The sequence below is a fragment of the Sparus aurata genome, chromosome 16 (genome assembly GCF_900880675.1).
Source record: "Sparus aurata chromosome 16, fSpaAur1.1, whole genome shotgun sequence".
Classification (NCBI taxonomy): Eukaryota; Metazoa; Chordata; class Actinopteri; order Spariformes; family Sparidae; genus Sparus; species Sparus aurata.
Window position 1 is genome coordinate 19,500,675 of NC_044202.1, and position 17,553 is coordinate 19,518,227.

A 17,553-nucleotide genomic window follows, 5' to 3' on the forward strand; every position below is an offset into this window, starting at 1 on the left:
AGATCATGATGGGTTCTTGGCGTTGACGTTTGTTCTGATCTGTTGACTTTCTACAAACTGAATGTGGTTTGAAATGTCCTCTGCTGTGATGGTGGCAGTGTGGACACTTATTGGTCAGGACTGAACCCTCAAATACCTGAAGAACTGCTGCCTACACGAGCAATATCTGTTTGCAACATAAAAATGGGTATCATGCTCAGCAAAGTGTAAAATAAACACAAATATTATAACACAGTGCTGACCGGATGAAATCAACGTCAACACAGGGAGGCGCTGTTAAGTTGAATAAGATGGTACTGTGTGATCTGTTTTGGCCGCTTTCTCCTCCTAAAATAAAACCAATTATAAAACTGTTCTTCCCGATGAGCATAATCGGACTCAGAGCTCGCCAATCGCTTAACTGAATGAAAATTTAACAACGCAATAAAAAGTTGATAAAGTCCAGCCTTAGGTTTTGAACTTGAACGGTGCCCCGCCCCCGCTTTTTAACTTCCGCTCGTACGCTCTACACGCACCTGAGCACGTGACCGACTGACCCAAACTCGAGCAGAGAGCGGCAGGGCCTTACTCAATTAATGACAGCAGTTCAGTCCACCTCGGCAGTGTGTCATTCTGGCGGAGGACTGGCAACTTCAGCTAGCTGGCGTTCATTTAAGGTACATTTTACGTTTACATTTTTCCTTTCGCAAGTGATTGCCAACTTAAATGAAGTTAACTTGCTAACGTTAGCTAACATTAACGTTAGCTCTGACGGAAACACTGCTGCTAGGTAAGGTTAGCATAAATGCCCGCCCAGCATTTGCTGTTGAGAACAACCATTGGTTTGCTTAGCTGAGAGTTGGACAGCGGTAATATGTTGTAATGATAAAGTGCAACTCGATGTTTTTCATCATTCTTAATAGCTAACGCTACATTTAAGGAATTAATTGAGCTAAATAAGCAGCCGGCTAACTCCCCTGGAAAGCGAGCTCACTTCTGACTTTTAGCTTTGTTCCAGAAAATTGCTGTCTCATTGTGTCCTAAAATGTTGTGGTATGTAACTGATTGCAAGCTCCTGCTGACAATTTTCAAATCAAATATTAACGCTTCTTTCCAGCCCGCCATTACGCTGCCGTTGCGTCAGTGTAACCACATGAGGCTGAACAGAAAGTCGGATTATGTTTAAGTCTCTTCCACAAATGTGATTGCTCTGGAAAACATTTGTCTTTAAAAACAAATGTAATTCTCTGGTAGATATTAACAGAGCCTGGCTAGATATTATACGTATTACTGAAGTTTGAAACTCACCAGAATAGTAACGTTAAGTCTTTGTTGTCATTGAAATGGGTCCGAATAGTGTTTTGGTTAGTCATGTACTTATTAGCAGGAGAACTAGTTCATGTATAACATTTTGACCTAAACTAGCCGTGTTTTTGCTTAGTCTGTCTGAAGATGCATTAAATAGAATGATAAAAAGCAAGATGACGTTAGAAAACCCTTTTTAGGAAGCAGTAAATACCCGTTCAGTTGTTCAGTAGATGATGCTGTGTGAGACCGAGTGACGTTTCGTGTTCTGTTTCAGGCACTGAGTTTTAAAAGAGTGGCGAAGACGTGAAGGACATGGCACAAACAGTCCGGGGTGAGTAGCAAAAGCTATACATGGGTTCAGATATCGGGGGAGAATGTTGATGAGGCTCCTGTGGGATGTAGGGAGCAGAAATATCCTTTTTCTTTTCTTGAAATTGTTGGTTTTAAGCTAGCTTACCATTAAAAATATTATCAGTGGCTTAGCTTAAAATATTACTATAACAATCAAACTTTATTTACTTTTGGCTCCAATCACTTCATTTTGCCATTTGTTCAGCGATGATTGCACTAGAAGGGTTGTAACAACTGTTTGATCATGGCCTGTGTCTGCGTGATGTTATTTCTGAGCCCTGTAATCTTTTTCACTTGTTCCCAATGAGGAAAGACTGTAAGTGGCAGAATGCGACTGCCAAGAGACAGTGCTCTGAGCACTCCTAGTCTGAAATCTCTAAACTATTCAGAAAACTGTCTTGCTGTTGGTCTTTTCCGGCAACCAATCATATATTACATGGGGTGTGACTTGTCATCTGTCACCCTGGTAACCCAGAACATTGACCTGAGGTTTCTGGCTGTTTCTGTCTGGTGACAGAGACATAAAAGCTTATTTGTGAGAGCAGATTGATCAGGCATTAATTGTTGCAGATTAATTCTATGCTTTTATCACCCGATGCATTTTGAGCTTGGTTTAAGTTGTGTAGTCTGCCCTGCTACTATGTTACTGTCAGTGTCACTCGAAATAAACCAGCAGTGTTTTTTTTTTTTTTTTCCCCCTCTCTCTCTGACTGCATAAGCACTTTAATCCGTCATTCCCAAGCATACTGCCAGTGTTTTTCTGCTAGAGAGAAATGCCATATGGACAAAGGGCCCAAGTTGCGTTAATGTGTTAATCAACTGTTTTGATAATTGAATAATTGGTTGCAGTATTTATTTTATTTTTTATTTAAAGAAATGTAAAAATTATCTGATTTCAGGTTGATAAACGTTGATATTTTCCGGTTTCTTTATTTCTCTGTAAAAGTAAAGAAGACATTTAAGGACTTCAGCTTGACATTTAGGAAAGACTAATCAACATTTTCTGAACCATTTTCTGACATTTTCTAGATCTGATCGATTTATCAAGATAACAATTGCGATTGACAATCAAAATAATTCTTAGCTGTAGCCTCATGGAATGTCGTTAACTGATCTGGTATATATTTTTTTGCCTTAACAGACCCGATGTATTCAAGGACGATCACGTGTGATCAAAATGCTGGCGTGCATCCGAGTAATCCTTTCATTAATATTAAAGTGGAGGTGATAAACAACATTGTGAAGAAAAGAAAGGCTGATGAAAGTTTCCAGACACCGGCCAAAAAGGCCTTTGCTCCAGAGGCTTTGTCCCCTGACATGGGATGCTACATGGACTATTGCAGCCCCCCTGACAGAGAAAAATCTGCCTCTCCAAGTTCCATCTCTAAACCTGCACTGCAGAGAGAAACTACTGAGACGGAGCAAACTGTGCACCTCCACACACAGCCTGATTTTGATGGTGACGTTGACAGCATCTTGTGCCTCAATCCCTGTAGCACTGGTCCTTCTGGGAAACCGTCTGACAATCCAGGGGAATGCAAAAGTCCAAAGAGCAACATGTCTCAAAAGGCCCTCTTAATCACAGAAGAACCCAAACAAGAGCTGGACAGAGGAGATGACAAGGGATATTTATCTCTGTCAATATTGCCTCAACTGGACGAGTCCCATTCTGAAAGTTCACCTTTGCCAAGTTGTCATAAACAAGCTGCGCTGTCTGGATCAGACAACTCCTTCACAATTAATGACTTGGATCCCATTGTAAGTGGGCTACTGTTGCCATCAGGGAACTCAACTGTAGATCATTTACAAGATGATGTTGAAGTTTGGAATATTGGTCTCCCCATCTTTGAGTCTTCTCTGTGTCACAATGTCACTGTGAAATGTAATGCTGCTGGTGAGCGGACTACAGAGGTGTCAGAGAAGGTGCAAGGAGGCATGGTGGAGCCTTTACCTGTGTGTCAGACCACACTTGGTGAAGAGGAGACCTCTTTGGACACGAGTTATGAAACAACTTTACCTCTTCAAGTACAGGTAAGTTGTTACAGCGGATGTATTGTGTTTGTCCACATAGGCAGTCGTTTTAGTCTTGTTCAGATCATTTTGTACAGTAGTGTGCATGCTTAATGTTCACACACACAACCTCTGCTTTTTCAAGGTGAAGTCAGTTGTCGTGCCTGTCAGTCGGCAGCCTTCTGGCAGTAAACCTGCAGCTCCTCTTCTGCCAGCCAAGCAAAGCCCAAAGGCGAGTAGAGTTTGCCGGACCAACCAGTGTGTCAACAGTGCCAGGAGTCAAAGGTACTTTGGTGGTGGTGTCTGTCAGCTGTAGGGGGAGCAATATGACCATGTAAAGTCCAAGTTTTGGTGGTGACTTGCAGTGGTTGTAAGGCTAACGGTAATTGATAAGTCTCATATTTTCACCAGTCCACCTCTTTTGTCATTGTCTGTAGGCCCATATTAATTTTGTATGACTGGTTTTGATTTCAGTACACTCATGGAAGGCTGTGTGACTGGCTCAATTTGTCAATAATGCACATATAGAGGTGTTTTATTTTTTTGTCTGATACCCAGGCCCGTGAACTTGGACCGAGAGTTGGATTTGGAGCGTTATAAACAGATGTATCTCCATTCAGTCACCAAACACGTGAATGAGAATTCTGGAGGAGCTCAAGGTATGAACCTGATCTGCAGCCCTGCCTCCAAAGCCCCTCCCCACAGAGGGGCCTCTCATGCATGAGCAGGCTTGTAACCATGGTAACAGAAGATGCCAGATAACCAAGATGTCGCATTCAAAATAACAACATAAGCCCTTATTGTTGTATTTCTGTTCAATACAACTAAATTACAATGACAAGTGCCTGAGGGTGAGTCACTGTAGTAACCCGAGTAACAAACAATATTCCTCACATCGCGGTAGACGGAGTTGCAAGGTAATCATTACCCGGTGCAACATTTTTCCATGCTGCCTTTCTGAAGCATGAGTAACGTTTCTCTAAACAGTACTTCTCAAATAGTGGGGCGTGGTGAGATGTTGGGGGGACGTGAGAGGCAGGGCGGGATGCGAAGGTCTATTTCCACTGGATGCGTGTCCTCTGCGTTACGTCTGCCACGCCAGCAGAGCTAATAGGTTTCACTTAAGTCTCTGTGTTAACTTCCAGCAGGTCCCCTGCGCTGCGTATCTGCTCCGTCCAGCTCAGGCACTCCGGAACAGATACGCAGGACTTCTATATCTGGCGGATGCCGGAGCGCGACGCAGCAATTCAGCTGAATTTTGCACCAAGAAGACAGAAAGTCAAGCACCGAAATAACAATATAACATCCAGTTACTTTTCAAAATAAAACACTCTGTGTTGACACCAGCACACAAATCGCACACAAACACAAGCTCTTCTGCTAATCCTTCGGTCAGGAACTATGGAGCAGGAAATATGACGATGCCTACAAGCCCTTGGGTTTACTGTGAACATGGTCGGAAATGAGGAAAGACCTGTTTGTGTTTTATGCCTAAAAACTCTGGCAGCGGACAGCATGAAACCATTTTTATAATTAGGTGATTGTATGCAGAATGCTGCAAGTGGTTTATACTAGGGCTGACCTCTAATAGTCGACTATTCGACGATTCGATTCGGAGAGGTTTGATTTAACTATGAACCTTGTAGTCGAGGAAATAATGTCCCAGCACATATATCAAGGCATCAAGCATTTTATATAATTGCCGTATTTGTCAGAAAATATACACAAAACTCACCACCCGTGCAGCCTTCCTTGTTGTGGGGAAGCCCTGTGAGTCAATTACCGAGTGCAGTAGAGTCCCGCAGTAATGATTATCATTGAGCTGCAGAACTCTACTGCACTCGGTAATCGACTCACAGACCATGGATTAAATTTACACCGGAATATCCCTTAAATAAATCACCCACTGCAGTTGCACAATCCAAATAAGCGGAGGTGAGCAGCACAACACAGGACCGTTAGCATTTATGGATTTGTTGACTCACAATGGCTTCTAAAAAATCATCCAAAGTGTGGGAATATTTTGAAAAGGTTAAAGATGACCCGAAGAAAGTTAAGTGCAAGTTGTGTCGGCAACTTTACGAAAATAAAAAAGGTTCGACTATCGGTCAAATACGGCAAAATCTGACGAATCAGATTCAACTACGAAAATCCTCAGTCGAAAACAGCCCTAGTTTATACAGATAAATAAATAAATATCAGGTTCTCAATAGTATTTTGATTTGGGGGGAATTCTGTCCTCTAGGGGGGGCATGACAAAATAATTGAGAACCACTGCTCTAAACCAAGTCAACCACTTCAGAGCGTATTGAACAAAAAACTAATGTTATAACTGCCTGGTTACTTGAAATAGACTTTTGCTAACCAGTAGGGCTGGGCGATTAATCGAATTTTGATCGCGATTTCGATTTTGGCTTCTCACGATCATGAACACACTGTAATCAAAGAAAAACGATTAACGTGCCGCCGCGCGTCGTGCATGCAAATTACTGCGCTGTAAAAGCACAGTGAACGCACCTGTGTCGCCTGCAGCTGCAGCAGTGAGTGTGTGGATCAATTGTGGAACGAGAGATTGAGAACATGCCAGAAAACAGGGTTCGTACGGGTGCTTGAAATCCTTGAAAGTGCTTGAATTTCAATGTTGTGTTTTCAAGGTCTGAAAAGTGCTTGGATTTTAGTTTAAGTGCTTGAAAGTGCTTGACATTATAACTCTGTGTCTTTTACAAAATTGGGATCAGACTGGATAATTAATTTCTGAAGTTTTTGCTATTATAGAATATAATTTTAGATGTTTACAGCATAATACAATGTATATAATTGTGATAAAAAGTGAAGAAAAAAATCACAAGTGTATATATATTCCTTTAGATGCGTATTTTACCCCAGCAGTAAGGTGCTGGAAAATCTTAAAAATTACCCTTAAAAGTGCTTGAAAAGTGCTTGAATTTGACCTTGAAAAATGTGTACGAACCCTGAGAAAAGCAGCCTGAGCCTTTAGTTGAAAAGAAAGGTAGGACAACTTTGGTCATTTGGAGACATTTTGGCTTCAAATCGTCGGACGTGGAGCAGAAGGAGATTGTTTGCAAAGTCTGTCACACCGTCGTGTCTGCAGCCCAGGGCAACACAACAAATTTATTTAACCATAAAGTGGTCTATGACAAAGTATTGAAGGAGCAAAAGACCCAAAAAAGTGCAAGAGCGTCAACTTCAGCTACAGCCACCGCAACACAATCCTCAATTGACGAAACTCTTTACAATGCCGCTCCATATCCCACCGGCTCCCGGCGACAGCGAGAGATAACGGAGGCTGTGACATTCATGCTAGCTAAGGACATGTGCCCTATCAGTACAGTTAGCAACCCAGGCTTCAAGACACGGGTCAAGATTTTGGACAAGCGGTACGTGTTGCCATCACGCAAACATACAAATATTATTATCATTTACTTTTTTACTTGTTACTAATCTATCTGGTTGTTTTTCTAAAAGTTATTTTTAAAGTTGAGTTTTGGTGGCTCAATAAATACTTTTTTTGAAATCAGTGAATAATTGTGTTTATTAATCGTGATTTCAATATCAATCAAAAAAATCGTGATTATTATTTTAGCATAATCGCCTAGCCCTACTAACCAGTAGCCATAAAGACAAAGCTAAACACCGGGGTTGGCATACAAGCTAACAAGCCACATTTACCAACAAGCTACGTAGCTCGACTGCAACATAAGGCGATATGTACTATTACGAGTTTTACTGTAACTTCCGCTTCCATAGCCTTGGGTTGAATGACAAAAATAAACATGTATCAAGCAGCAGTCCTTGCTTGTCCAGCAGAAAAGCGGCCAACTGGGCTTTGCGTTGAGTCCTTACAAATCCCACAGCTCCCTCCACCTCTGACATGATGCATCAATATTTATCATAGATTTCTTTCTGGAAAGTCCAATTCTTGGGCACTGCCCATTACACGCTGCTCATGCACGACAATGATTGACACAGACATTCCCCTTGGTTCTGATTGGCTGTGTTGAATCAGGAGCCTTAGATTCTTGCAAATCAAATTATGTCCACTGGGTGGAGCCACAGACACTGGATTTTTACACCGCTGACCTGTTTTTCATTCTACTGTGAGATCATGATTACAATTTTAGCAAATATAACAACAACAAAAAAATGTTAGACTACAGCTTTAATGGGATTTTACACGATGCACTGATAATGTAAGAATGGTGCTGGATGATGTTTGTTTTTTTGTGAATCACGTTTAGTTTTGTTCTCATATTCTTGTGGTTTTGGGGCGACACAACATTTTGTAGGCTGATTGTAAATATACATTGTTAATTTACCAAAAGCACATTTGTGTCCTGAAGATGTCATGACGGAGCTGCTAAACCTGATGACCCATGTTGCTGACCAGACACGAAGTTCTAATGGCACCCAGTGGCAACATCCGTCTGACCTTACAAGCAGGTACTTCATTCAGATTGGGTTTCTCTCTAGTTATGAGGATGTGTGAATTTAAAGTAGTCTTAAAGCAGAATTGTCTCGAACAATTTAAAGTGCGTCCCTTCGATTTGTGCTTACTTTCAGAAACTACCAACGACGATTCGGAAACATGATGCCCACAATGACCCTAAATGAATGGCAGGCCAGAAACAGCCAGATGCACAAGCGCTTCGCAAAAGTTCCAACGATTTTCCAACGGAGTCCTTTTCCATAAACTAGGAGTTGTAATTCTTCTATCATTGTTAACTAATTGCACTTCACCTCATAAGTGTACAAGGGGGCCAATCCGTGTTTGTGCTGTTTTTTCTCTTTGGTGTGTCGTTTGGGTTTGTCAGTTTGAGTCTTCTATATAGTTCTTTAAACTATGCATGTCTTTGTGTGTGAATATTTGCATGTTTTAAGGGGTTTTGGTGTTGTGTGAATTATGCAGAGGAGCAAGCACTGTTGGGTTTCAAGCACCCTGCTTTTTACTCTATTTGAACCTGTCCGTTTTATTGTGTATTTAAGTACATGTTGTACATTTCGAAGAAGTTAAGCACTCAAGTTGCAGCTTGTTGTATTAGGAAAAAAAAACAAAAAACAACCTGTAACCAAAATTTAGCAGACTTATTGAAGTGTTAAGGTCAAACCCATTGTTGAGTTGCTAGTTCATTGTGTAGCAGTCTAATGTTATGTAATTCATATTGTGGTCTAATATACATGTTTTCTGTTGGCAGAAAGTGATAAACGTTGATTCACCCACGTCATGTAAACATTTAAGCCATACCTTGAAATTATAATAGGCAATAATTGCTCTATTTTTACATTTTTGGGGAAAAAAATAGGAAAACTGTTTACAACAAGGTCTGTAAATAGTCCTCAAAAAACCTGCTAAGTTCAGAAGTAGGGCCACAGACAACTCATCTCTTCTCCCTTTGTGTGGTTTCAGCAGATGTCTGTAGTGGAGATTTCAAAAGCAGAGCACTTAAACTACCCAACACAACTATTAGGTGGTTGGATGGCAAAAATGTTTTTAGTGATTTGTGCGAACTGACCTCTTTGATTGTAGAGCAGCAGTGACCACAACGTCCTCTGTGCAGTGTAATGCAAGAAAAGTGCCAGATAAGTTGATCGGTTATCTACTTTGAGTCAGAGCAGGACCGTTTGTCTTACTGCTGATGTTGATCTTAAATAAATAATGCTGCCTTTTTCAGCTTTACAGTGTCTGAGTACTATGCACAGGTTTATCAACATGGCTCCCATTTAATTAATGCAGGTTGTTAAAGTAATCCTGTCCCTGGCCAGCCATTCTGAAGGCAGGGGTGCGTGGGTGTCAGTGATGGCCTCGTGACACATGCCGTGCAGACTGCAGGGCACGTGTGCAGCTGAGCAGCCAGAACAATTCTCTCCACCTTGCAAAAATGTTTTTCCTCCGGAGCGATGAGCTGGATCATCAGCCACAGCGTTTGTGTTTATCTGACATGCCTCACAGTTCTTCAGCGGCTGTGTTGGATTTTGTCAAAACAATCTGTGCTACCAAAAACAAAAGACTGCCAGATACAAGTCACGCATGTCGGCTACAGAATCCACCGCACCTCATTTCTGCTGCTCAGCCAAGCGTTCAAAGCAAACGATTGCTCTTGTATTGATGCATGGACAAAACAAACATGACCTAATGTGAGACTAGAGAAGGATCCAAGTGATTTGTTGTGTTTTGCTCTTTAGGTCTCATTGATTTTCTAAGTCATCACAAATTCAGGCACATTTTCTTAAACAAGGTGCTGACTCGACAGTAAATGTACATAGTTGCCTTAAACCATGTTGTTGGGTGAGTTTTTCAGGAGGACAGGCAAAACTCCATTCCTCAGCAGTAACGGCAAGAGGACCAATTGTAGGTCTGTGTGCTTATTTTGATGGAAAAAACTGACAGTTGAAACCTGGCAAATCTCAGATTCACATGTATTATTCACTAAAGAGAATACCCACCTTCCTGAGGTCTGTAAAACTTACTGTTAAAAAAAACTATTTCACTACCCTGTTATTTTTTTTTTCAGAATGGTTTAGACAATATTTTGTTTTCGCTGTTTCCACTTCAGGTTTTTGATCCCAGCTATGTTTAAGCAGACTTTTTGTGGAAAATATTTTTATTTTGTTTAAGCATACACAAGTTGGCATACACCAAATCCTTCAGAATTGAAGTTGTGTAACCTTGTGCATAATAGTTAAACCATGCTAGCCCTCATTAAGCAATGACTGCTGTACACTTCATACAATGACTATAAACATGATAGCACTAATAAAGCAGTTTGTTTATCTAAACCATGCGTCTTTGTCAATCTCATTCCTATATTTCAAGAACCCATAATGGAAAAAGTCCAACTTCTTTAATATCACCATGATGCTTATTGGTTTCCAGGCACATTTCTATACAAAGCAAATTATGTCAGTTTTGAAAAATCTGGCATCCTTTCTGTCCTGCTGTGTTATTGTAAAATAGTCCATCACTGCTACCAAGCAAACAGTATTTCCTGGCATTGTATCATACGTACAGTATCATGAGAAAACGTCTCGGGCCCGTCACACTGAAAGAAAGTCTGCAGTGTGTTAAAAGTGGTTTGCTACCACAGGGCGGAAGTGGAATGTTGAGTTCATACAGTCGTCACCATTAGTCGAGTTTAATTAAGGAAAAAGTTTTCATATGTGACTGACAGCTTAACCTGTTCTAAACAGAGATACCAAAAGTGCCTGGATGTCCTCAGCTAGAAACATCTTGAATCCAAATTATAAGTTTGTTTCTTTAGCAGCAGTAACAGTTAGGTCTGTGTATAGCAGACCCTGTTCCGACCTGGTGTTAGCATCTGTCCTGAGTGATCCGATTACAAGTGGCCAACTCTATGTGCTCCAACAAGCATTGAGGATGCATTTGAGATCCAATCGTTGTGACGATTGTGACCACATTCTCTTAGCAGTGTGTGCGCACGTGTCCTGGGCTACATTGAAGGACTGCTTACTCATCTGTTAGCGGCAAACATTTGTGGCACACTGTTTCTACAGCTCTAACCATTCAACTAGTAACCAAAGTATCCCCAGACTCCTTTAACAAATCAGACAGTTTTGAGTTTTTGCATGAACAGAAATTTAAAAAAATGCTTTGTGATGGATACAACCAATTGTAAATCATTTGTACCTTCTTGTAAATTCTGCATTAAATATAATACAATACAATACAATACAATAATTAATTATTAATAATAATTAATACAATACATTGTTTCTTTCCTTGTAAAAGGTGTCAGTTTGTAGTGGCATTGCTTTATGGCAAATTTATGAAAGAAGACAACATTTTATTGATGGTAAACGTGTGAAATTATACAAATAAATAACAGTAAATAAACAGTAGTCAGTATAGTCCCTAGACTCCCTTAAAAAAATTGCACAATTTTGTGAGTTGTTGAGTTGGGAGAAACTTATAAAATTGGTGATTCTGTCTACGGCAAATTCCTAATTATTTGGGCTTAAGCATACATTTGGCAAATGTTATGCTTACTTATTTCTTTGTGTAAAAAATATTTGGTCTGTTTCTCCCTGTGATGTACATGTTTTATTGCATATAGAGCTGCTGGCCTAGAGCTGTCCGACTGTGATTAGATCACTCAGGACAGGTGGTATTTTCAGGTCTGAAAAGGGTCTCGCTCCACCACCAGTGGCGAAATGTGTAGGCTGTAGATTATTCACCCAACATGCAAGATGTCTGTGTAGTTCTGAACATGGTCAAACGCACTGCCATGTAAAACCAAACATCTTGGTAGGAGAGCTCACTCAAACACGTTACTTCTATGCAGTTAAAGGAATAGTTTGACGTTTTGCTTTTGTGCCAAGAGTTAAAAGAGAAACTAACACTCTCACACATACACGATGAAGCCTAAGCCTGTAACAAAGTTGTAGCTTAGCATAAGGACTTGAAGTGGGGCTAGTTAACGTACAGCTAATTTGGCTCTGCCCGAAGGTACCAAGACCCCTTTTTCCCGTCTTTATGCCACGCTACGCTAACTTCATGTGAGAGTGGTATCGATCCTCTCATCTAACTCTGCAAGAAAGCATATTTATCAAAATGTCAAACTTTTCCTTTAACAGTAAAGTTGGAAAGTAGATGTTCACAACAGCCTTACATTTAAATCAGCAATGAGGAACTCAACATGTACAGGGGCAGCACAGAGGACTGAACCGTAATTTGGACACACTTAGATGTAAAAGCTAATCTGCTATGTTGCTTAGTTGAAGTTGTACTCATTTAAGCAGCTAAAAAAAAGAGGGATGTAAATAATAAAACAGCTTACAGGGAATGCTATTGAGAAATAAATAGGTGGCAAACTGAAGATGTGGTCCTTAGGTCAAAGAAATCACCTGGGGAGACAATGATCATGATCTGTTACTGTGTGGACAGGAGCCTATTGATCGGAGGAGCCAGCTACTGGTGCAGTGTTCCTGGGGAGAAATTGTTTCAACTTTTGGCCGCAGAAGTTTTCAGCGAAGTGCTGTGTAGCACAGCAGAACAATGATTCAATGCCTCACCAAGTTTGTCCTGGCAACAGCTTGAGTGTCTGTGTTAATCAGTCAGAGGAGAGGTGCCCCTGCGACTCTCCCTGTCCCCACTCTGTGACTTTACTTTAAAGCCGCCCTTCCCTCTGACATGAATCAGTGCTTACTGAAGGAGCGTAGCTTGAGCTTTTCCACTGCTATTAAGGGTGGGAGTAGATTGAGAGGGAGGTGGGGAGCGATATTGCCATTGCATTAGTCATCATTGTGGCCATTTTGCTCGACTGTAACCTTAACCGTCTTCAGTGCCTGTTTGAGTTGACTATAAATAACTATTTGCCAATCATCAATCAATTTTTTTATCAGTTTCCTCATCAAAGATCTCATCTTGTCTTTTCTTATCGTGCGTGAACAATACATCGGCATGATGTGACATAAATACATGATAGCAGAAGAGTGTTATGGAAAGAAGCAGTGTATTAAGAATCACCTTTTACCCCCTTTACATCGGCCGTCTATACATTTTTCACATTACTCTTCTCGTGTTCCATGAAAGGCTGGATGAAATGTAAAATGTATTTACACGTTAAATGCCTCGGCTCACTCTACATGTCATCAATCTGTCACGTTTCTTGTTTTACTTTGCACACACATGTTTAAATATCATGTGAAAGCTAATGAATATGACAGCAGTATGAGACACAGGGCCTTCCGTCCTGTTAGATAACTCATCAGATATATATTTAAGGCAGCACTACTGAGTTTGAAATCAGCCCTCAAATACACCGTTTGCTTGATAAAATCCTCGCAGTATGCAGTGCACAGTATCACATGTCGATCCCTTAGCGTTGTTTTCAGCCGCAGAGCTTCAACACAAATGTTAACTTTGTGAAGAAAAAAAAAGTTCTGGTAGAAGCCCTTCTGTTCAGGATGTCAGACGGATGTCTCGGGGTTGAAAGTTGGGCTTGTAAAAAGGCTTTTTTTCTCCATGCTTTCCGTCAGAAATGCAAGTTGTTACAACAGCGCTGAAAGGCTTTTCTCCGAGAGTTTCGGAGAACGGATCACCTGCAGATGAGGCTCGGGGTTCTCCTCATTGTGGATGGGCAGTTTGTTCATCTGTCTGAACATTGCATGCTGGGAGGTGGAGTTTTAGACGCAGAGGCTACAGAGACTGAGTCCTTGCTCCTCCAAAGGCTGTTATTGCTGATACAAGGGACCTCTCCACAGAGGCAAGTTCACCTCTCCATAGACTAGCACAGAGTCCAGCCCCCTTTTTTTCTAAAAGTTCATTAAGGAGATGAATGGTCTCCATCATGGAAGTTCTTTTGTTGCTCCTCAGAAAACTTTGAAATCCATCACCCACAAAGAGAAAGACACAAAGGAATACTAAAGGGCTTGTCCTGGATGTGGAATGTAACACTTCAGAAATCTGCTGTATAATAAAAGCAGGAAATAAGTTTCACAAGTGCCGACCTTAATGAATATATGTGTTCCTTTCGTTATGAGTGAGTGTGTTTTCCGATAAGACTGGATGATTCACGCCTGGTGGTGAGCCGAGTGATCCCTCTAAGCTGCTCTGGCGTCATCGCAGCACATCTGAGCAATGGCTCCTGCATTAGCCAGGTGGAGTCTGGACTCCCTGAGGGTGGAAACAAGCTCGTCAGAATGAAAACATTTCCCGCAGGACGGCAGACAAGAAACAAGAGTTTCTGCCCGAGGGGAGAATGGGAAAAAAAAATAGGGACAGAACAACAGGACTGTTCTGGTGGCACCTTGTTAAAAGTCTGATAAGTAAAACTAGAATTGAATGATCTACAGTGTTTACCTTGAAAAGTGAAGAAAACAGGTTGTGGAGAAAAAATGGGATGATCCTGGTCTGTGGTCGTTGATAACGCCCTCAAAGACAGCCGGCGTGAGAGAGAAAGAAAAGTCCCTTTGGTCCCATGGGTTGTTTTATCTACAGACCCCTCACTGCCGGAGCCATTTGGCCCTTATCTCTGCTGCCCCATGGTACAGTAGTCATTGAGAATGGCACAGTCGCCAAGCACTCCACTGCCAACTCTGCTCTCTGACCAGCACTGGCCATGCAGTGCCCCGCCCCCACCGGAGTCCTGCAGCTTTGCCTCAGAGCTAGGTCCCGTGTCAAAAGGGAGTGAGGGCTGCAGCCGAGAGACCCGGAGGCCCGGCCTCATCCTGACAAGCAGATGGGCTTAAAAAGGAGCTCACATGTTTGTGAGAACGCAAAGTCTTTCAGATAAAGAGAAGACGTCCTGGCAGTCACACCTCAATGATGTTGACAGATGGCATCCTATTGTTGTTGTTGTTGTTCTTGGGAAACTGCGGGAGGAAAGAGGAAGATGGCAGGTGTGAGAAGGCTGGAGGACTCACAGGAATCACACGATAAGCATCTTCAATGAGCATGAGGAAGCCCCTGTACCCACATGTTTTACTGATGTTTATAGTAAGAGGGTGAACAGAATGCATTTGTTCTGACTTTCGTTTTCTGCAACACAAGAAATGGATATGGTATGTGGCTCTGTGCATTAATCAAACAATAACTTATTAGCCAAGCCATGACTTGTGTGTGTGCTCTGTGAATGCCGCAGACTCATGCACATACAGGTGTCATGTTGAAGCAGAGTTTAGCTGACGTTCAGATGACACTGTGATTTTGCATGGAGGAAGTCTAGAAGTGGCCGGGACCATTCACCTGCCCGGCACCGCTGAATGGGAGGCACCCGGGGGGAGGAGAGGGGTGGGTTATACCTTACTGCGCAACAGCCCCCCCGTCGGATGCTCAGGAGTGCTGCACTCTGAGGAGTTTTTGGCTTTGTCCTTGTTGTTGTTGGGCTCGTTGTCTTTGATTATGTCGTACTGGCGACAGAAAAGAGCGATCACACCTAGGAGGAGGAGAGGATGATATTCAAACTCTGGTTATCCACCAAACACAAACCAAGGCACTGCAGGGGCTTCTGTTGTTTTGAGTCCGATAATGACAAAAAAAGCTTCGTGTGAAGCTGTCTGGTCCTGGTTCAGTAAACGGATTGGAGCTCACCTGCCCACATGATAAGCACCACCACGATGATAATGAGCTCCCCTGCCCTCAGCTGGGTGGTCTGGCCCACTTCCTCCATTGTCACTTCGTCTGAAAGGAGTCAAAGTACAACATGTGTATCTGTTACTGGAAGTGGATTAGGACTGAACTGAAATGTCTGTGTAATATGTGAGAAAACAGCAGAGAAATAAACAATTATTCATTATCTATCATTTAATAAGATGATGAAACACATTCACCTTTTCATTAAACGACCCTTATTATTAATTTTCACATAAATTGCTTTATTTTGGGTGTCTACTAGAAAATGTGTACATGCTTTAACATTATATTTTTCATACTGTCAATTGCTGCAGCACCTCTATTCACCCTCTGTTTTATTTACTGTTTTAGTGTCTCTTTGGACCTGCTTTATACATACATGGAAATCCCACTCTCTACAATAACTTTAATATGTCCTATCACACAATTGTAAGCGAGCCAAGGTCAGTATGCTGCTGATCTTCATCAGAACCCATAATTACCCACAACATTGCAGCTTCTATTGAGGAGAGTTTCTGAGTCTTGAGGCAAATCATTGTTTGGAAGACAAACAGCGGCTAACTGGCGGCCAAAAAGCAAAATTATACAGCATATCAGCAAAATGTTTTCCTATAAAATCAGCATTTTCACCCACCCTAATGACTGACACTTAAAGTGTGCCGCGCTCGGAGGCAAATAAGTCTGCATCAGTGTGTTTTCGCAATACAGGGCCCTCGTAATAAGAGCTGCCTGGTTGATATATCACAGAATGAGCACAATCCTGTGCATCAACAACTTTGCATCCACCATGACACGGTTGAGGGATCAGAATGTCGTTTCAGAGAAGAGGATTGTATTTTAGATAACTTTAAAATGTGTGACACAGCTGATATACAATCCAGATATCAGACAGTAAACAAATTAGAATATCCATTCCCTCTGCTTATGGTTATAAAAAAGATTCGAGAAGTAGGGGGTCTAAATAAGAAGGGGACTATGTGGTTTTACTTTTTGCCGCAGTAGTAATCTGACTTTTAAGAGAGCAGAGGAGCTTGTTTTAACTTTTTATCACCCTGTTAACCCTCCCCAAAATACAAATAAATGTATATTGTTGCTTTAGTGTGCAGACGAGGTTACACAGGGTGGAAGAAGTATTCACATTGTATGTGTATCCTGAGCCTTGGATTGGGTTGAAATGTCCTGTATGTCTATATCTATATCTATATCTATATCTATATCTATTTCTATATGATATAGATATAGATATAGACTATATATCCATATCTATATCTATGCACACACACAAACACACACATTTTTTATTCAATTTAAGAAGGAGAGGAATTTTCTCAACCTCTGAAGGAAAACTTCATCCTTCAGTTTCTTAGAGAACATCAAATTTCCCTTGAAAATTGTCATCTGAAACGTACCAAGTGTACAAATGTAGTGTAGTGGAAGTATAAAGTCTGATGAAGTGGATGTAATTTAGTAAAGTAGAAGGACCCCAAATTTGTCCTTATAGGTACAGTACTTAAGTCAATTTATTCCGTCATATGTACTGTAAAAATGACCTTGAACAAATGCAGAGGGACAACAGTCCTGTCTGTTTCAGTGTTAGATTTTCCCAAACACGTGATAGACATGGAATTTTATTGATATCAGTGAATCAGATTTAAATGTCTCTACCAATAGTTGTTTCCACTATGTTTTACTTTTACATGATAAAGTATTTAATGTTATATGCCATATGAAGTTGGCCGATATTATATTTCTCATTCAGTGCTGAAACATTCAACATTGTATTATAACAACCAGGG

At 41.3% G+C, this 17,553-nt stretch overlaps 2 protein-coding genes across 6 annotated transcripts in view; one reads left to right on the plus strand and one right to left on the minus strand.

Moving 5' to 3' along the window:
* The first annotated feature begins 498 nt into the window (after positions 1-498).
* Positions 499-10,443, plus strand: kop (askopos). Its single transcript, XM_030444037.1, has 7 exons — positions 499-656; positions 1,562-1,618; positions 2,780-3,669; positions 3,794-3,933; positions 4,207-4,307; positions 8,010-8,109; positions 8,230-10,443. The coding sequence occupies exons 2-7, from the start codon at positions 1,600-1,602 to the stop codon at positions 8,357-8,359; spliced, it is 1,380 nt and encodes a 459-aa protein (XP_030299897.1). The 5' UTR covers positions 499-656; positions 1,562-1,599; the 3' UTR covers positions 8,360-10,443.
* A 50-nt stretch (positions 10,444-10,493) lies between these two features.
* The window catches only part of fndc5a (fibronectin type III domain containing 5a), a 32,714-nt gene continuing 25,654 nt past the window's right edge, over positions 10,494-17,553 (minus strand). For 2 of the 5 annotated variants that reach the window (XM_030444039.1, XM_030444038.1), the window contains exons 4-6: positions 15,716-15,805; positions 15,427-15,560; positions 10,494-14,997 (exon numbers count right to left, since the gene is read on the minus strand). In XM_030444039.1, the coding sequence (XP_030299899.1) occupies positions 14,938-14,997; positions 15,427-15,560; positions 15,716-15,805 (284 nt within the window). In that variant the 3' untranslated portion in view covers positions 10,494-14,937. Of the gene's footprint in view, positions 14,998-15,280; positions 15,561-15,715; positions 15,806-17,553 lie in introns of all 5 variants that reach the window. The other 3 variants (XR_003987155.1, XR_003987157.1, XR_003987156.1) reach the window with 3 other exon arrangements.

Bases quoted from the DNA above. Each gene is read 5' to 3' on its own strand.
- kop (XM_030444037.1), top strand. The intron at 3,670-3,793 runs GTAAGTTGTTAC...TGCTTTTTCAAG, and splicing joins CTTTACCTCTTCAAGTACAG to GTGAAGTCAGTTGTCGTGCC. The intron at 8,110-8,229 runs GTACTTCATTCA...GCTTACTTTCAG, and splicing joins CCGTCTGACCTTACAAGCAG to AAACTACCAACGACGATTCG.